Source organism: Sprattus sprattus (genome assembly GCF_963457725.1).
Source record: "Sprattus sprattus genome assembly, chromosome: 12".
Lineage (NCBI taxonomy): Eukaryota > Metazoa > Chordata > Actinopteri > Clupeiformes > Clupeidae > Sprattus > Sprattus sprattus.
The window spans coordinates 23,092,734-23,113,666 of NC_137910.1; the positions used below are offsets into that span (position 1 = coordinate 23,092,734).

General features: G+C 44.5%; 1 protein-coding gene across 1 annotated transcript in view; it reads left to right on the forward strand.

Annotated features, from left to right (window-relative positions):
* The window catches only part of sorbs1 (sorbin and SH3 domain containing 1), a 42,376-nt gene extending 21,636 nt beyond the window's left edge, over positions 1 to 20,740 (forward strand). Inside the window, exons 13-24 of the mRNA XM_080848941.1 lie at positions 1,077 to 1,252; positions 7,242 to 7,327; positions 7,740 to 7,907; positions 9,480 to 9,526; positions 10,380 to 10,494; positions 11,179 to 11,304; positions 11,627 to 11,821; positions 12,142 to 12,693; positions 13,788 to 13,886; positions 14,618 to 14,802; positions 15,728 to 15,834; positions 16,439 to 20,740. Coding sequence (XP_080705067.1) covers positions 1,077 to 1,252; positions 7,242 to 7,327; positions 7,740 to 7,907; positions 9,480 to 9,526; positions 10,380 to 10,494; positions 11,179 to 11,304; positions 11,627 to 11,821; positions 12,142 to 12,693; positions 13,788 to 13,886; positions 14,618 to 14,802; positions 15,728 to 15,834; positions 16,439 to 16,506 — 1,924 coding nt within the window. The 3' untranslated portion in view covers positions 16,507 to 20,740. The remainder of the gene's footprint in view (positions 1 to 1,076; positions 1,253 to 7,241; positions 7,328 to 7,739; positions 7,908 to 9,479; positions 9,527 to 10,379; positions 10,495 to 11,178; positions 11,305 to 11,626; positions 11,822 to 12,141; positions 12,694 to 13,787; positions 13,887 to 14,617; positions 14,803 to 15,727; positions 15,835 to 16,438) is intronic.
* The last annotated feature ends 193 nt before the right edge of the window (positions 20,741 to 20,933 follow it).

Here is a 20,933-nt window from a genome sequence, read left to right on the forward strand (position 1 = left end):
CTTTTTGCCTGTGGAAAAGACATGACAAATTGAAGATTGCAAGCCAACAATTGCTTATTTCACACAAGTTGCTGCATGCATCACATGTTACATGAGGTTGATCATGTGAAATTAAGATTTAACCGGCAAAATGTGACTTTTATCCACATGTGACCTCCCAACAAGAAACCCCTTGTCTCTATACTATGTATTTCCACCACAAATAGTTATGCCTTCTGCGTAAAAAGATCAGAGATAAACACTCTGCCGACAGTCAGGAGGAGTGGATGATATCTACCCCGTGAAGAAATGCAGGTGCATAATCACCGGAGTCACATATGGGAAGGCTTAATATTTTTAGACCGCTTCCAATGTGGACCCTCAGGAATGCACAGATAAAGGGTTAACCTGGCTCCGGCTGTTTACTTCAGCCAAGAAGTTCCCTATCACCAGGCCTGAGCAGAGATATATGAGCTAATTCCTTTCCAGCACGGCCCAGGACGTCGGACGATGAGAACAGATTCCTTTTCCCTGGGCTGGAAGGGCAAAGGTGAAGCCTCTGCTCTGTGTATCTGTGTGTTTACGAGGAAGTATGGCCTCACCAGTATCACTTAAGTCATTGGTTCCTTTTAAGAGGAGAACTCTGGGTAATAAAAACAACACGTGACCTTTCAGGGAAAAAACTTGGTGTTAATTAACTCTGGTGCGAGTTATCCTCTGACAGATTTTTATCCAAACAGATAAAAGTTCTCTCCGCTAATCAGGCTTATGGTCCGAAAGCAGCTTTACTTAATGCAGTGCTGGCATCTCTTTCTCTCCCTCCCTTCCCATTTTCTTTCTCTCCCTTCCTCTCTCTCTCTCTCCCACACACACACTCACTCACACACACACACACACACACACACACACACACACACACACACACACACACTCTCTCTTTCTCTCTCTCTCTCTCTCTCTCACTCCCTCTCACTCCCTCTCTCACACACACGCACTCACACACACTCTCTCTCTCTCGCTCTCTCTTTCTCTTTCACACACACACACACACACTCACTCACACACTTTCACTGGCTCTCTCTCACTCTCTGTCACAGCTCCTCCTGTAATACAGACCACAGCGGTGAGACTGAGAAGGACGGTGGGTCCAGGGACCCAACCGCTCCAGAATGCGACCGGCACATTTACAAGAGCGTCCTGGAGGGCGGAGACATCCCCCTGCAAGGTCTGAGGGCACTCAACAAGCGACACCCCAGCTCGTCCTCCTCCAAAGGTAAGACCCTCCGACTCGCACACCCAACTAACCTGCAAACCTGCTCACCTTATCTCTGACGCAGTTAGTATCAGAGTCCCTACTCTAGGGCTGTTCTGAGGGACCCAGCGTACTGCTTGTTCTATGGATTATTTTTTTAGCTAAGCGTAGGTGACTGGAACCCATCAAAGGCACAATGGTTGCCTGAAGAGCTTAGTCAGGAACACTGTCGCTCTGGTTCCCAGGAGCATTCCCAGCTAATGGAAAACTAGGAACTTTTCAATTTAGTCTGGGCCTAAAAATAAAGTGTTGCCCCAACCACAATGCCAGAGCGAGAGATAGATAGAGAAAGAGAGAGAGAAAAAGAGAGAGAGCAGAGCCCACCCTTCATCCCTTTGAGCCCCATCCGCGTACTTCCTCATTTGCACGTCAGCTTTGCTTTGTTTTGTGTGGCTCTCACGCTACGTCCCCACCCCCCTCATCTCATGCCATTTGTTTTTAACACAGCCCATTAGAAAAGGCAAAAAAGAAACATGGCTGGCTCATCCCGATTTAGCCACCTGCCCTCCATTGCGAAATTAGGTTGCCTTTGGTTTCCCTTGCGGAAGACGGGATTAGCTGGAGGTTAGCGCTGCTGGTCTGTCTGTCTGTTGGTCGGTCTGTCTGCCTGTCTGCAGATAAAGTAGCCGAGGCTTTAGGGGCTTTGGGCCACGGCTCCATGGAGAATTCCAGGGGACAGAGGTGGAGATCCAGAGAGGGGACAGTCGCAGAGAGTGGAAAAATGGAGAGGAGAGAGAGCAAGTTAGAGGGACGGAGGGAGGGAGAGAGAGAGAGGGAGAGACATGATTGAGGAGGAGGTCTAGATTTCAGCTGGGCAAGCTAGGGTGCCGGCAGGGGTGAGATAAACAAGCTGGACCCAACACACACACACACACACACACACACACATGTGGGTGGTTAGGCATGAGGAAGTCAGCTGTCAAAGGATGGAATGCCAGCACACATGACCCCTCTGAAGAGAAATGCTGACCTGCTGGGGGAGGTGTGTGTCGGAGAAGACAGGGGGTTGGGGGGGAAGGAAGAGGTACGGGCTTGAGTTGTTGAGCTGTTTGTTGGGAGTCACAGGATGGATGACCCCCACAGCCTTACCCTGCCACAAAAGTGAACATTCAGCTTAATCTCTGATAGTGACAAACAAAAGAGAGTGACCCTTGAGGCACCTTTGGTCCTCAGCTGAGGAGCCATTATTCTTCTGGCTCTTTACTAGGCCTGCTAATTATAGCAGGGTCTGGTTTGTCCATTAGTGATATCTGCCCCACTTTTTATGGCTCCTGCATTCGTGCACCTCTGACGCAACCATTTCAGTGGAACTCATTGAGAAATATGAACCTGACTGGATAAATACTAAACAATAAAGGCGTTGGACAAAATATAATGGCCACAAGTCAAGCAAAGGCTAGGTTTATATTGTGCTTATAGTAGGCTTATCCTGGGCATTGATTTCAAATGGACTTAAATTTAGAATTCAACCATGAACAGAGACTTACTTCATTTTCTGTAGCCAAGTGTTAAGAAAGTGTAAAAACAGTACAGCAGTCATGTTTCTCCTCCTTCCAAACTGAAATGCTAATGCTGAAATGCCTGGGCACTGGCTGATGAGGAATGCAGAGAAAATAGTTTCAGTCTGTCATCATGAAGTCCGTATCTATTTTACAGACCTGTTAAAAAACATGCAGAGAAAAAAAAGAACAGCAAATGCCTAAGCCAGCTGTCTTACATTTCATAGTCATTTGGACTGTCAGAGGAGAGAGACAGAGAGAGAGAGAGAGAGAGAGAGTTACCTTTGTTTTACATTCCCTCAAGCTCTATTCAATAGCCTTAGAAAAACAAAAAACAAAAAGACAATTCAATATAGCCATGTTGCATTCCATACACAAACTGTGCATGGCTGTTTTATTGGTTCGGATTGCAAAATTACTGTTGTTTAGAACTCACTCTTGGTCTGGGATAGTTTGTCTGGCTAGACAATGCTAGGCCCAGTGCTCTTGTCTGTCTCTGCGGGGATATTGTGGTTTGTTTGTTAGCGACTTGACAGGCTAGTTGTTTTCCTGAACAGAGAACCTTCAGTGAGAGCACTGTGCTCTAGTCACTTTCATCCGAGACAGGCTGGTCCAGGACTGAGTTTCATATCCCAGTCTCTGCTTTCACCACTCTGGGTCAAACAGGAAAGCATTGGTCTAAGGAGCACTCAGACGGAAAGCTAAAGGGTGTGAGAGCCAGGAGAAATGAGCTGAATTCAGTTATTTCGCATCAGTTTATACACATCACAGCATTTTTCATGCCAGTTTATGTTTTGGGTTCTGTGGTATTTGCCACTGTGACTATAGCTATGAAGTCATTTGTGGTGAAAATTATGTTGAATGTTTGATTGGCATGTCTTTTTAAAAGCAGACTAAATTAGCTTTAATTTAGCCTTAAAGCTAATCCGTGAAGATCTGTCAGTCCTCTGAGTGCTACTGTTGAACTGAAGTTCTTCTCTATGCTGCTTTCCTGGATGTTTGTACTTGTTGCTGAGAAATGACCTGAGAATTTGTGTTGCTTTAATACTCAGGCATTTTGTTGTTGTGATTTTTAGTATGTGCCAATGTGTTGCTGCCGCAATCTAATATCCTGTTTATTCTGTTATCCTGCATGCTTGCCCAGCGGATTATAAAGGTGGGAATGGCTATATAATTTCACCCTGCTCCTCTGTAAATAGTCGGTCAGTTCTTGCCAGTAATGCGCTAGGTCACCCCTGTAAGGGTAAGAAGCCCTTGTCCGCTGCCAAAGTCTGCATCCCCCAAATACTCCCCTCCAAGTTCAAGCCCAAACTGCTGCCACCTACTGGTGAGAGTCAGGAGAGGACTGAGGCCAACGGGCCCCAAAAGGCTCCCAGCTGTGAGGGGTCACACAGGGTCACTAACGGGTGTGTGGAGGACGACGAGGAGGAGCTGGAGAAGGAGGAGGCAGCCAGAACCTGCTTGGCGACAAAGGTGAACGGACTGTCAGAGAGCGTAGAGGATCTAAGGAACGATCCGAGTACAGCTGCGAACCGCAGAAGCACGGCAGAGTTTTCGGCGCTCTACCGAAACATGCACCAGATCCAGCGGCCGTGCTCGCTGGGCTCCAGCCCTCATGGGAGCGTGCGGAGCCTGACCTCGCTCTTCGAGAAGGTGAGCACGACTGCAGGTGGGGGCAGGGGTGAGGGTGAGATGGGCGAGGGGGGCATCGTCTCCCGAAACGCTGTGTCCTACAGGGTGACGGAGTTCGAGCAGATCATCCAGCGATCAGTGCCCTACACAGCCCCCGTGCGCTCTGCTTCCCTGCCCACCCTCCACTGCAGCCAGAGTCCCTCCCACAGCCCAGCCACTGCCTGCTACCTGCCCTCCGCACTCTCTGCTGAGTCCCTGGTGGTCTCCGGTGAGCCCCAGCACTTGGCAGGCTGCCTCGCAGAGGCCAATTCACCTGAGGGAGATGACACCTCCTCGTACTCTGATAGCGAGACGGCAGAAGGCCTGTCCTGTTTTGAGCTCCGCAGCACGGCCAGGGCCGCTGCCGGGGGGCCCGGCTCACACTCAGGCACGGAGGAGACAGAGGCAGACACGGACAGCGGCTCCACTGGGAACGCTCCTACCGAGAACTCATCCTCCTATGAGGAGGCGTTGGTGCCGGACTCACTCCCCCTCCCACACCTACAGCCAAACCACATTCACCATAACAACCACCACAACCACAACAGTCACCACCACCCTAACCTCTCCCCTCTCCACCTTCACCTCAAGCCCAGCAAATGCAAAGGGTCCTGCCCGGCCTCCTACACCCGCTTCACCACCATCCTCCGGCACGAGAGGCAGCAGGCTGGCAGCACCCAGCCCAGCAAGCTGCTCTCCCCTCTGGACAAGAAGCAGCACGCACTGCCCGCTAACCTCCTCCTCATGGGGCCCGCACCCTTCCGCCTCCGGAGGTCACAGCAAGGCAAGAGAACGGGCGCCCTGTCGGCCACCAAGGCACTGGAGCCCCAGCCGCTGATCCCCCAGCGGCTTTCCTCTCTGGAGGTGCTGGACCGGCTTAGCAGCGGGGAGGGGTCGCCCACGGAGGGCGCCGAGGGCGCCGAGGGCGACAGCGGCGACTTTGGTAACGGGGAAAGTTTGGATGGCAACAGGAACCACCTGTCAGCAGAGGCAACTCACCAGCGAGGTGGCTATCTTCAGACTCTGGGCGCCTGTGTCCTAGACACACACACACACACACATACACACACACACACACACACACACACACACACACACACACACACACACACACACACACTTACACATGCACACAGGGCCACACATATCACCATGTCTGTGGTCACTCACTTTTATTTCCCGTGCCTGACCTTCTTCTTTGGTTCTTCACGCCCTGGTGACTTTGTGAGACTCCCATCTGGGTTTGGTGTGGCATGCGACCCTGTTTGTTGTTTGTGTGCTGCTCTGCGACCGAGTGACTTCATGGCTCATGATTCATGACCCCCCCCCTCCCCTCGTTTCCATCTCAATCGCCGCTCTCTGTGTGACCTGCCTGTGGTGCCCGCCCGTCCTGCACCACGTTGTTTTGTTCTTTATGGTGGTTCCTTGTTGTTCCACTGCCATGGTGTGTCATCTTCAGTTCTATTTTCACTCTCAGCAACCCTCTCGCTCGCTTCCGTCAGGAAGTTCAATCACTTGGTGTTTTGAAGTATCAACCTTTGTGTATTCATCAGCACCTTTCATTAGTCGCAGTGAAACTGGTATGACATCTCATATAAACTGGTATTCATTTCAGTGTATTAGTGCCAGTGTCAACAATATGTTGGAGCTGTGAATAGAACTGAGAGAGTGTCCACACAATGTGGGTCTGTTTCAAAATGGCAAAGGAGTCTAGAACAATCTCTCAAATACATTTTGAATCTATTGAATCTCCTTCTTTATGCTGACTCTGTGCTTGGTTTAGTGTTTTGTCTTTTGATATCTTACAACTTGTTCATTTGATTGTTGTCCTGGTTCGGATATTATTTGGAAAAAAGAAATACATGCCGCATTGTTTTCCATAGTCCTACCATCGGTGTTATTTCTTATGTTGTGGAGGGCATGAACTATATACCAGTCACACACTGTTGAATTGGGCAGAATAATTGTGTAAAATTCCACTTTGCTTGTGTTTTTCTTCAAGTGTTGTAATTTCTTGGGTGGCTGCCTAAGTATTTATAGCACGTTGTAAAACAATGAAGAATTTAGAAGTTGTTGCAACACCTCCAAGTAGTTGATTGGCACTACACTGGACTCATATCAACTGTGTTTCTGTTCCATATATCATACTTGTGTGTGTGTTTCCTGTTAGATCATTTAGACACATCATGGCTTTTACTGATACAGTCTTGTGACAATCATTATATTACAGACTAAATTAGTGAGTTGTTCCTTTCCTGTCTCAGATACTGAAATTACCCACGAGCCATGATGTGTCCATGTTTTGTGTTGCTGTGCCTTAGTTACGTTTGCTCATTTCAGTGTGCTGGTTTCATCACTCACTTTCACAACTGATGTCTTTGTAATGGAGAACATCTGTTTCTGAAGTCCTTGAATGATTCCACGTTCTATTTATGCTTAGTTGCTTAGTTTTTTTTTCTCAGACAAAGCACCATTAAACATTCCTTTACAAACCTGGAATCATGACAGGACACAGTTCTGAGTGTATGTGTGTGTGTTTTGGTGTGTATGTGTATGTGTATGTGTATGTGTATGTGTGTCTGAATGTGTGTCTGAATGTGTGTGTGTGTGTGTGTGTGTGTGTGTGTGTGTGTGTGTGTGTGTGTGTGTGTGTGTGTATGTAGTGATTCATGGCGCCTTCTGTGTGAATGACTTCACGGTTTGGCAAAGTAATTTCCAGTGAAGTTCAGTGAGGTCTAATGACAGTGCTGAAGAACTTCTGCTGCTTTTTCCCGGCACAGATTCGGACTCCGGTCTCCCGGCGAGTAGGACGGAGTTCGGGGACGAACCCGATGAGGGTGCGCGGAGGAGATACGGAGACAAAGAGGTGAGACGCCCCTCAGCCGCTGCTGTCTGCTCTCCCAGCTCTTTCGTAAGCCTTATGTAACAAGTCAGAGGCTCCCCACCCCTACTCTAGGGCACACGTTGCCCAAGGAATGGCTTGGTTTGGGAACCAACAAGTACAAAGTTTCACAGAGTAATGAACAAACCAGACTGGGTGCTGAAGACTGACGTTGTTGTACATCGTTATATACTTATTAGCACAACTGTAAGAATTGAAATTCATTGCTAATGTTTTAAGATACATCGCAGTACACTGCAGTGATACAATGATAAATTTTTATTCTTAAATAACTAAATCAGACCGCTTCTTTCCTTTTCTTTCTTTCTTTCACTTCTTTCTTTTCTTTCTTTCTTTTCTTTCCCGTGTCTTTGTGTTTGGGGGGGGGGGGGTGCAGAAAATTCTGGAGGAGCAGAGGAGGTTGAAGCGTGAGCAGGAAGAGGCTGATATCGCATCACGGAGACACGCAGGCATTGTGCTGACCCACCACCAGTTTATCACCAACGACCGCTTCGGTGACCTGCTCACTATCAACGACTCTGAAAAGAGGAAATCTGGCCCAGAGGTGTGTGTGTGTGTGTGTGTGTGTGTGTGTGTGTGTGTGTGTGAGAGAGAGGTTTCATGCATGTGTGTCCATTAGCAGCGTCCATATCCAAAGCCCAGCCATTCTGGCCTTCATTACACGTGCATGACATGGTATGTGGATGTGAGATTAGTTTAGTGTGAATGTGTAGAATGGGTCTTGAACCAAGAGTAATCCCATAGTGTTTGTGGGATCAGAGTTAACACCGCTCAATATGTTTGCAGCATTCCGTCAGAAAAAAATGTCAGCTATATTTATACGTTAAGTGTCGGCCATTCAACCAACAGAATGCCAGGATGCTATGTTTACGGTTCTCAAAGTCTGTTACAATTAATCATGTGTCCTAAAGCCAGCTGCTGCAAAGAACCATACTGGACGGAAAAACTAAGACATGGACGAAAGAAAGAAAGACAGAGATTGACAGAGAGAGAGACAGGCAGAGAGACATAGAGAGAGAGGGAGAAGGACAGAGGGGGAGCGTAGAAACGACGCCCGGGTCATCAGTCATCCGGCCTGTCCTGTCAGTATCAGATTTTTATGTGTGAGCCCCTACAGTAGCAGGCCTCTGGTCTTACATGAGTGACAGAAGCACGGAGTCACATGTTCTCCATTCCTCCCATTGCTGGAATACTCTCAATGGACGTGTGTGACTAAAAGGGCAGCACCCGCTACCGCAGTGAGCTCACATGTTAAATGCAGCGCAGAGACACGCCAACGCGTCGGGTCAGTTGAATGCGGCCTGCACGTTAGCGGTGCGAACTTGATAATGAAATAATACACCCCGCCATTTGCATTCTTTGTTAGCCCACCGATGCGGGTTAAGGGGCGAGGAGTGAAAGAAAAAGTGTCGACCCACGTGTCGGTAAACTTTAGTATGAAGTTGATTAGGCAAAGCCATGGGATGGGACCACCCAGTATGTTCGAAATGGGCAGCTTCAAAGGAAGCCTTTGAAATAGATAGGAGCGCAGGGTTTAAGACCAGGTCCATAATCGTTTTTTTTCTCTCCCTTTTTTAAACCCTCTAATGTATATCAAGTGGTGGTACATTGGTTGTGGTACAGGGCAGTAAACAATGTAACAGTGTTTGTAGCACTGGATGATATGGTATATGTGGAGATTCAGTCTCTAATGATCAAAGGGGGAGATGCACTTGAATGGTATTGAATCTGTAATCTCACAGGGAGTTAAAAGGCTTGAATTCCTCTTTTATCTTGAAGTTGTTACCTCTCTTGATATAAGTATTCTTTCTAAAAAAAATCATGTGAAGAAGCAAAAGATTAATCAGATCAATCTATCAGTGATGATTACAGAGACTTTGAATGCAATACATTAGCAGCCTTTAATTCAGAGATTAACATGAATCGGTTTTAAATAGATTTACTGGAGTTAGCTTATCTGATCCCTCAAGCTACTTCAAGCTATCTGAAGAAAAAGGTCTAGTAACAGATTTAAGATTCAGTCTGTGTTCAAATGTTTGTGCTGGTTGACCACAGAACCATGAGCGGATTCTATGTGTTTCTTGATCCTCACACTGGTCCCTCTGATTCTCTGCAGAGAACTCCTGCCTTGGCCAAATTTGACTTTAAAGCTGAAACACTAAAGTAAGTCCAAACTTGTTGATGTTTTCTTAATTGAATTGCATACCATTAGAGTTGAATGCTGTAACAACTGAGACTACTGTCTGACAAAGAAAATTATCATGGTAATTTTGTAGTTGATAGTAGTAGTAATTTATGTAAGGGATAATGTATAGAACGCAGGTCCTTATCGGAAAATAAGTCCCGACAGGGTGAACCGGACACCGACGCGAAGCGGAGGTGTCTTGCTTCGCCCTGAAGGGACTTATTTTCCGATAAGGACCTGCGTTCTATACATTATCCCGCTTATTATACGGCAACTTGCCAAAACAAAAAAATAAAATAACAGTGTGTCTTTTTACAATGTATTTGTTACTATACGTAGTGTTAAAAAGCAGAGAAATAGTTCGCCAAAGACGTTGAACTTCAAAGACGTTGAACATTCTTTAGAACACAGCTGCTCAACCGTCCGCTGAAACTCCATTGATAAGTTACCGGACTCAATACTTTCGGAATGATACGAAAGACCTATATCAGAAGCACAAAACCCGTTGCCATTGACAGCACAGCGGTCATTATATGCAGGTCATTATATGAAAATAAGTACCTGCGAACGTTGGGGATGGCCCATTCAAATCAACGGGGCTTTTTGGAACGTTCTGAAGAGCCGTATAATAAAGTATTATAGTAATGTATTGTTATCCCTGATAACTTTTTATCAGCAACTCAATACCGCGATGGTACACTATCAACCTGCTCAGGACTCCTATGCACTCACAATGAACTGGAATTAATTTCTGATTGTCACATTAGAACATGCAGTGTTTAGTTTGAGGTAGGATTGTAACTAAGTGAAGTTCCTTCTCCTGGGCCTCAGGGAGCTCCCGTTTCAGAAAGGAGACATCGTGTACATCTACCGACAGGTGGATCAGAACTGGTTTGAGGGGGAGCACCACGGTCGAGTCGGTATTTTCCCCAGGAGCTACATCGAGGTAAAACAGCCATTCTCTCTCTCTCTCTCTCTCTCTCTCTCTCCCTCTACCTCTCTCTCTACCTCACTCTCTTTCTCTTTTTCTCTCTTTCTACTTCTTTCTACCCCCTGTCGCTCTGTACCTCTCTCTCTCTATCTCTCTACTTCTTTCTACCCCTCTCTCTGTTCTCTCTCTCTCTGTCCTCTCTCTCTCTTTCTCTCTCTTCCTCCATACAGATAGGAGTAAAAGTTACACTTGGGTGCCCTCAGCTTATCAGAGCATACAGACAGACAAACCAGAAATGATTCCACAGGGCGCAGTGGGTGGTATGATGAGGGTAAACAATTCATTTCCATGCAGTCTTATCAGAAGATACACATTGGCTGCTGCTTTTCCTATTGAAAAAGGAACATTCCTTCCTGTAGTTATCTGGAGTGAATATGTTGGGTTATAGAGAGTGAATGTTCGAGGGAGGGAGCATTCTATTGCACACCCAAAGCAGACTACAAAGTCCTTTGTGTGTTTTTTCTGGTTTGTGAATCTTCATAATTCATATTTAACATGTGTGGACATTAGTGGATATAATTTATATTGATTGATTTATTCTTTTCTGCTAACCTGTCTGCTAACCTTTCTTCTCTTTAATATTCCCTTCTCTCCTCTTCTTGTGCTTTTCTCTCCTCTCCTATCCTCTCATCTCTTCAGATCCTTCCTCCCACTGAAAAAGCCCAGCCAAAGAAAAGCGCTCCTGTTCAGGTGCTGGAGTATGGAGAGGCTTTCGCCCGCTTCAATTTCAATGGTGACACTCCCGTTGAGATGTCCTTCAGAAAGGCAAGGATGTCTAAGTGAACCTCAGCACCAGTGTAAATTTAGGACACACTTAAATCCAGCACCAGTGTAAAGTTAGGACACACTTTTCTGAAAATAGATTAGGGTGCTTTCTCTTTTTGTCAGGGTACTTTGGACTTTTAAGATACATATTACTGAACGTGTCTTAATTAATAACTAAAATAGTTTAGAAGTGTTTCTAACTCGTGTTCTATTTTCTAATTGCTTCCTTGCTATTATCATGAATCACCCTGATGGCCAGCTAGTACAGCAGTAGCTGGTATGTGTGCTTCTCTAACAGTGCTGTTCCTGGGTTGCCCTGCAGGGGGAGCGCATCATACTCATTCGCAGGGTGGACGAAAACTGGTACGAGGGCAAAATCGCTGGCACGAACCGCCAAGGCATCTTCCCCGTCACCTACGTAGAGGTGCACAGGCGACCCCGCGTCAAAAATGGAGTTGATTACCCCGACCCGCCCATCAGTCACTCGCCCCACCGTAGCACCAATGCCTCTCCCCTGGTAAGCACACACGCAGCTGTCTTACCACTGAGGTTCCTCCACAGAAACAGCTCAGGAGTCCTCGAGGGAATGAAAATCTGTGGATGTGTGTCTCATTATCTCTCTTTCTTTCATCTTTATCATTTCATTCTGTCTTTTCTAGAAGTGGTTTGCTTTCATAGATGCTTGTTTTTCACCCGTCCTTTTCTTGTGTCAATCTCTTATTCCTTATTTGTTCTCTTCTCCACTCTCCAACACTGCCTCCATCTCTCTCTCTCTCTCTCTCTCTCTCTCTCTCTCTCTCTCTCTCTTTATGGTCGGTTCTGGTTGGCTCCCTTTAGCCGATCCGTAACCGGCTCACCACCGCACCACTGCCTCTCCCGCGCTCCCCGGCGCGCTCCGTCTCCCCCGAGGTCCAAACCATCTCCAACGAGTGGATCTCCCTCACCATGGGGGCGACAGGCCCCCCGACAGCCCCCACCCCGCCGCTGCCCCCCCCACCCTCAGCCTCCTACCGCTGGGGCGAGTACCTGCCCCCGTCCTACTCCGGCAGCCCAGTGCCCCCCGTGCCCCCAGTGCCTCTCATCAGTCACTATTGCATCTCCCCCATGGGCTCTCCATCTGCCTCCCCCCAGCCCCCTCCCTACCCGCCCCGTCCCAGTTCCGCTACGCCCTTCCTCACCTTCACCCCGCCCCAGGGCGAGGACTTCCTCCTCTCCCCTCCCTCCCCACGTCTCTCCCGGAGCCTGAGCCCGTGCGGGGGAGCTGGCCTAGAGGGCTGGTTGACCGGGGTGAGCCCTCTGGAGAGGGAGCTCCAGGACAGGGAGGGCCCAGAGGGTGGTCGATCTTGCCCAAGCAGGGGCCAGGGCAGATGGGCCAATAGCCCTGCAGAGGTACCTCATGCATGGTGTGCGGTTGCTGCATCTCAGTGCTGTAAGGTTGGGGAGCTTGGAGGTCTGGGCTGTGTTGAAGCCGCAGCAATTTCTCCTCCTTGTAGCTCAGCCTCCCACAGAGGTGGTTTGAAATGGAATGACAGACTCTGTGAGCAGATGTGTGTTGTGATTGATGGCCATGCTTTCACTTGAGAAACAGGAGGTGGCAGATTCCACAGTGCAAAAGCAAAGGCAATCATCCAAATGCAGTAAAAATGTCACCAAGTGGCACTGTATGACTATTCAAGAAACGATTAATTGATTTCGCGACATTTTGCGAAACTGTTTTTTTTTTTCGCCAAGAATGGGTAGTTAATTCATGTTGCCTTTGCTTTTGCAAAAAAGTTTGAAGGGAAAATTGCTACTGTTGATTTACAGTCTTTCAAACCATGAATTTTTGCAGACTTACGTGTGCTCACAATTAACTTGCACCATTTTTCAAGGTACCCCGGAGGTGTCTTGTTTGTTAAAAGGAATGTTTTATTGCTTGTTTCTAACAACAGGAATGAACTTGCATGGTGTGCATAAAGTTTCGCCATGCTCTCAATTGCAGCTGTCCAATTATATAAAACCCAGTCTGTTTGGAGTGACCTTTGCACTTTTTACATTTTTTATGCCAGGATGGATTCCAGTAAAGACAAAAGAAACGCTTGTACTTAGCCGATGAAGATGTCGAGCAATAATGAGTGTTCGGGCCTGTGACTTTGTGTGGCAGGTTCAAGCTTAAGCATTTAATGGAAATGCAAGTGAACACTGCGATATTTATAAGAATTTTCCTAAGGTTTAAAAAGTAACACATGGGCATAGATGTTATTGCAATATTTTGGAATGTGTGTGTAATATCTTTTTTTTCCTAATCTTTCATGTACCAAAAACATATTCCATCCAGATCTATAATTACAGTAACTGAAACGAGGGTTGAATTTGCCGTTACTAACAGCACATTTACTTAGTGTTTTCGGCATCCTAACAGGAATGTTTCCACCACGTCTTCATGACTGTATGTTGCCCCTCAGCTCCTCACTCTGTGCTCCCCTCCCCCCTCTCTTCCTCAGCCTCTGAGAAATGAGGGCGACTACCACGGCCGATCTTCCAGGAGTCCAGTCATGCTTTTTGACATCCAGGACAGCAACATGAACGCAAACTCATTCACGGTAAAACATCTCCACTTAATCCTACTACTACATACTACTGAAAAGAATTCTCAAAGTAAGGTCTGTTAAAACCTTCTTCTGGGGAGATAATTTGAGGATTTTTTTAAGGGGAAAAGCGGAAAGTACAATGATGTTACTCCTTACATTTGAAGTTTAAAAAATGTGCATAATGCATATAAACATAGTGAATGCAGAGGATAAAAAGTATTCATGATCTCACAATCAGATGTGCTCCCCTTAACCCACTGCTCTCCTTCATGTAACTGCCATCCTGTTCTGTCAGATAACCTTTACCTTATGACTAATCATATGACCACTTTAATATGCATGGTATACTCTCTGTTGTCTGTGCCCTTGTCAATGAGCATCATGTCTTCCTCCAGTGATTTCCACACTAATCGTTCTCTCTGTCTGTACATGCCCTCATTCTGGTGTTTCTGCCTCTACCATGCTTACCCACGGGACTCCATCCAACCTCTCCTGGTTTTCCTGCCGTTCTTCCTGGTGTTAACGGATTCCCATTTTCCCACCTCTTACTTACACGGATCCTCCTCTTCCTCCTTCTCCTCCTCCTCTTCTTCCCCCACTTCTTCCTCCACTTATCTGCAACTCCATCTTCTGCTAATTCCTGCAACTGTCCCTGAACCTCCAACTCTTGCCCCTGACTGACTGACTGCTGCTGGGTGCCTGGTTGGGGGTTTGGTGGTGCACCGGGTCCTCCTTTCCACTAGGAGGCGGTGTGTAATGAGATCATGAATATAGCCGAGACCTCTGTGAGGTACTGCAGCACACTGTCTCGGCCCCTTGACTCTAGGCACAAGATGCCGCCTCATCCCAGTAAACACTCTCTCATCGTTTCCCAGCAACCACAGTCCCACAGCAGCAGTCCCGAACCTGGACGACTCAGCTGCGGAATGTGAGTACAGCATGCGCACAGACAGACAGACAGACAGACAGACAGACAGACAGACAGACAGACAGACATACAGACAGACAGACAGACAGACAGACAGACAGACAGACAGACAGACAGACAGACAGACAGACAGACAGACACACCCTAACACCCACACATACATGGACACACACACACACACACACACACACACACACACTCTCATGTGCAAATGCACACCCTACATACACCAGGTGGTCATATAGTCATTCATATCTGTATGTATAAGTGATGAAGTTGGCCAGAAACGTACCATAGCTTTGTTTGATTTGTTTCCTTTCCATATGAATTCTGTTAGCATGAGGTAGATAATCCCTTAATTGAAACCAGACTGTGCTATTGATTTGAAGTATGAATGCCTGGTTGCTGTTAACCCTTGGTGCTATCCTTATTATTATTATCATTGAAAGACCTTTTACTGTTATGTGAAACTTCTATGATGGTCACATAATTTGTGGTAATTTCCGTCTATCTTTTCTTTATCTTTCCGTGTATCCATGCATCTTGTGTAACACATTGTTATCGCTCTATTTTTAACTCAAAACACATAACTCAAAACACATTATTAATCTCTCAGACCATCTGATATCATAGAGGGAAGTTACAGATGTTGGTTAAAATATAAGTTGACAGTTTCTCGAAATTTCAGCATCCGTAAAAACAAAACAAAGCTGAGGGCAGATTCAGCTCCTATAAAAACTGACGGCATCTCTTTAGTATACGATAGTATATAATTTAGTGATATAAGTTTAGTATATGTATTTAAGGATAAGTCTAAGATAGTTAAATGCCATCTCTTAGAGTACGTAAGGTAAGACAATACAATGAATGTAACTAGTATAACCCCTCAGAGGATAGCCTGACAGTCTGCTGTTTCTCTCTCCAGTTTCCAGGCCCTGTACAGCTATGTGCCACAGAACGAGGATGAGCTGGAGCTCCAGGAAGGAGACCTTGTCAGTGTCATGGAAAAGTGTGATGACGGCTGGTTCGTTGGTATGTGTCACATATCACTTGATAGATTTCCCACAGATAGGCTGCACATCCCTATACTGTTACAATTGAATTACAGCCCATGCGTCCAGTGCCTATGTATATGGATGTATAAAGGAACCCATATATAAACACATCTTAATTTATATGAGGGTATTTTAAAGCTTTGGTATCAATTGCCATCACGCAGAAGCATTGCTGAGTTGGATTACAGGTACTGACCTTTTGATTAGTTTGCAGACCTGTTGATTGATAGCTTAATTTCTGTTGAGCTTTTTATGTGCATGCAGCATATGAATAGACAAGGTTCCCTCTGGTGTTTTTTTTTCACCTTCCTGGATACTACTTAACAAAACAGTTTGTATAGCAGGCATTTCAGAATTCTCCCAAAATATACATTTTATTACACATGATAGTCTATTGGAAAGATTACTTTTGTATTGACATTTGCTTACTAAACGTGGCAGCCTCTCAAATGTCTGGAAAGTTATTGAGCTTATCATAACTGTTTTTAATGCATAGGGCTTTCAAACAAGCCATTGTCATCGCTTCCTGACAGACTTCCTGTTTCTGATACCTCTTTTTTCTCTCTGTGTGTGTGTTACAGGTACCTCGAAGAGGACAAAACAGTTTGGCACTTTTCCAGGGAATTATGTGAAGGCCGTCAATGTGTAAAGTGTACAATTGTATAGTCTACCTGAGGTGATCTAGAACGATACCATGAATGCCTGTTTAGCTTGGGATGTCATTACCAACACGCTTGAGTTTTAAAAACATTTCTTGAACTATTCTTTTGTTTTACTTTCTTGAGGATTGTTTCCTAGCCAGGTGAATATAGTTGTCTGCGTATGTGATCAGTAGGGTTTGAGGTATGTCAGACAAGCACACCAGAGAGTCTATTTTCACATTCAAATGCATGGCACATGGCAGAATCCTGTCACACATTGGCCTCAACTATTACATTTATTTGCTTACATTTAGCATTTTCTGCTAAATATAGCACCATTAAATGTTCTACTTAGCTTAATCCAAGAATTACTCTACTGCCAACACTAACACAGGAGCAGTAAACGTTTCATTCTTCTTCTCCACACCCATACCATCTATCAGTCATAACAGGTAATCATCACGTTAGCAATGAAACCAATTATTCATAATTCAATATTCTGATTGGGTAACCCGTGTCTGCATTTGCAGTCTGAAAATAGACCCTGAATGTATCAAGTGGGAGGTGTTGAAATGGAACATTTTAACCCTAACAGCCCGAGAGAAACCATGGCGTACTTCAGAACCTCTACTGTGTTGCATACCTGACTAAATCACATTGTATTCTAACTAGCTACATGGACTAGTGTGGTTTTAGTGATTTCTGAACGCCCCTCACAACTATACAGTGTATTCTTGCACACAACAATAGCATTGCCATATCATTGGAGGTATTACAGTAGATGTTGAAGTATGTCTTAGGCACATGAAAGACTGTAGGAAGCTTTTGTGGCGATATACAAGAGAACATTGATTGGAGTGGTCAAGACGACCTCAAGAGGAACCATGGAATTTGCCCAGAGTGGCCCTAGAGAATTCAGCAGTTTGTTATTCTTTGTTTCCTTATTACTTTTGCAAGATACCTGCTTTGATTTAGTCATGCGTTCAACAACAATAATGAACTATACTTTCATTTAAATGTTCTAAATCAGAGTTAACCAAGTCCACTTCAGTGACTTGGGAGAATTGATAACATAATTCCAAAGGAAAACCAGTAGCTGGTGGAGAGTAGTCAGGTTCACCGACAGACATCACAGCATGTGGTGGCACATACTTGATGCTTGTCCAACAGACTATATGCCATGGTTTTGAATTTCAAAACTCATTGACCTCAAGTTGAACCATACTTACTTATGTGAACTTACAGGGACGCCTACGTTAGAAATAGTCATGCTATGGTTTCATTCAAGGTGTGAGAGGAGTGTAAAATCCCGGTATACATCTGTTCCTTTTGGTTTTTAAAGTTTAAAAGGTTACACTTTACATAAAAATCAAGCAATTACCTCAGAGAAGTCCCTACAAATTCCCAGTAACAGTGGACATATGGTCTTTGTCAGTATTACAAATACAATCTTGCAGACAACAAGTGCTGCACTAGTTCCATTGTGCCTGATAAATATGAAAGCCACAATCCTTATCATAATATCAGTCTACTCACTGATCCCACATCTGGTCTGGGTATACAAGGACACTGCCAGCTTGGCAGCTTAGATCCGGCATTTTGTACAAATGATTCTCATTGTGAATGGTCAAATAAGCAATGCATTATTTACAACACAAAGTTGGAGGGCTAGTGTTAGCTGACACGCTAATGTTGTGACTAATCTGGGGGTTGCTGCAGCATGTTCCAACGCCTTGTGAGTTTATTTAACATGCCTAAATAGCTAGATTCAAATCTACCTTCCTGATCTAATTTCAGTGTCTGGACTCTGTCCACATCAGTTTTAGAAGTAGGTGGACTGAAGGACATAGCTACAGCGAGAATGTCGTTTACCCATTAATTTGCTGTGGAAGTACATAGTACATTGGTATGTCATGGTACTCTGATAGCTGTAACAATCGTGTAATTGATTGTCCTCATTTAAAGGTTATTTGATAGCCTGCAGTGAAACCACAAATATATATATATTTTGGCAAGAATCACTGATCACTGATCAAAGCACTTCTTTTCAACTGTATTCACATTTCCTGTTGATGTAGGTCAGAATATCTTTTATAGATCCTTTGACTGGAGTAAATTAATGTGATGAAGGGTTGAATTGTGGACACTGACTGGCATCATAACAAACCCTTGTGCAGAATGTGTTTTTTTTTTCATTATACAGCACTTCATGCAGTCGTTGGTTTGTCATTTCATTATGCTTTCATACTTCTGCTGCCCACACCAAAGAGAGACAGGCAGGAATACCTTAAGAATTGCCATAAGGATTCACTGAATTTATTTACATTGTTTAGCTGTGATATGGATACTTTAACATCACTTGTTTACATGGTCAGATAATATAGCTAACTTATGTGTGCATTTAAAAAAAACTACAGTTCCCCTCATGGTCAGAAATTGGTTGCCTAACAGAGATAGGTGGTTCTTGTCAAGAGTGTCAAAAGTTTAGTAACACAAGGGTTTTGACTTACAAAAAAATGGAAGCAAAGAAGGCACATCTGTGTTATTGAATTTATTTTCATTCTGACAACTTGTCAAACAAGTGGACAGTTACATTACGTTGTTATTTAACCATGTGAATTTGACTGTTGTTTTACACTACCAGATCAGTGTTTTTTCTTAATACATTAACATCCACTGCATTGGACCGTCCAGTGATATGATCTCTGTGAGAATGTTTTTATTTTAGCATAACTGCTCAAAACCCAGTTTTGCGTCTGTTCTTGGATCAGTTTGGGGCTATTATTGCACCATAACCATGCATCATTGTTCCATTATCACTTTATAATGAATTGTGTAGGCCTTTGAATCTCACCGTTCCCATCAATTACATCCCTTCAGATCTGTTTTTATTAGCTTCTCTTCACGTCCACCTCAACAATCACTTTACAAAAAGTTTATTTCAGCTGACTGTAGTTTGACCGTGCTTAAATTGCAGCTATCTATAACTGCCAAGCTGTGAAGGGCATGGGACTAGATCTTTCGTATAGTGTAACACAGAAAATGTAGATCATGACAAACATTTTTCTCAGGAGGCCTATCTTGACTATCTGGAGACATTGTGGGTACAGGCTGTTGGGTCACTGTGCATCAACACAATGATGCAATGCCTGTCTTTGGGCTGCACTAGCTCAAATAAAGTTTGAATGGCCATTTGAAGGCCTATGAAGACATACATCAATACATTTAATAAATGTTACAGCAAAGGGCGTAGGTAAGGTAATAACCATTATAATACACTTTACGGACATAATTGTCAAGGACTTGCATGACTAATCATGTCACACCTTTGGCAGAATGTTGCGAATTACTCAAAACAAAACAGTTACCCTAGTCCAACAATCTTGAAGTCCGTTCTGTCACAGACCACATAATACTACGGCGGCAGGAGATATTGATACTATTTTTTAGAGAGGGAAAAATGGCAGTGGACACCCAGCGAGTAATTTTACATCGTAGAAATGGAAGGCATAACATTCATTTCTTTTTCTTTTGTTTTGGCTCCACAAAGCATCGGCTGATGTATGAATGTATTAATGTGGGGTTACAAACAGTGTCCTTGTATGTCAAACTGATCAGTACCTATTTCGGAGCATGAACTGATTCACGAAACCATTCATGAGCTTGTCCTATGAAATGTAAATATGTATTATATATATAAAAAGATGAGAATGCAAGTGATTCAAAGTCACACTAAGGCTCTATGAATATACCAGTTTATTTACAGGACCTAGAAGGATTTGTTTTATTTTTGGCAAAGCACAGAGTGAGAATTGTTGAGCACAGTCTGAAGCATATTTAACATTATGCTCACCATTGTCAATGGACTTATAACGCCTTATGTCACTTATGTGGTTTATTCAATTGTGCCTCATTTTCAGCTATCTTCCCAACTTCACAATAGCGCAGTTGGCCATGCCATGTTGAAGGATACTTTGATTGTCTTTATCACAGGTTTTAGCTGTCATGGAAGGAGAAAACGTTTACCAAGTAGAGATAACAGAAAGTGACAACACAGAGATGTTTATCATTGCCTCTTTACATGATTCTTATAATTATGTGAACCTTTGAGGAGACGCACATTGCAGATTTTCTTTTGTTTGCTTATTTGCGGTGCTGTTACAATTTTGAAAGAAATACAATATTTACTGCTGTGATTTTCTGTATTATTATGCAATATTTAATAAACTACATTAAACTATGTACAGTTGTCAGTTGTGGTCTTTCATAGATTATACCACACTTCTGATTCTTGTTGTACTATAAGGCCATACTTCTCACCTTTTATGACTATAAACATATATATTAGTGAATGTCTTAAATCCCAAGAGTCTCTTTGTTAACAACAAGGCTCGACCTATGAAATTAACAAGGAGAAAACTCCGGGTCGAGAATG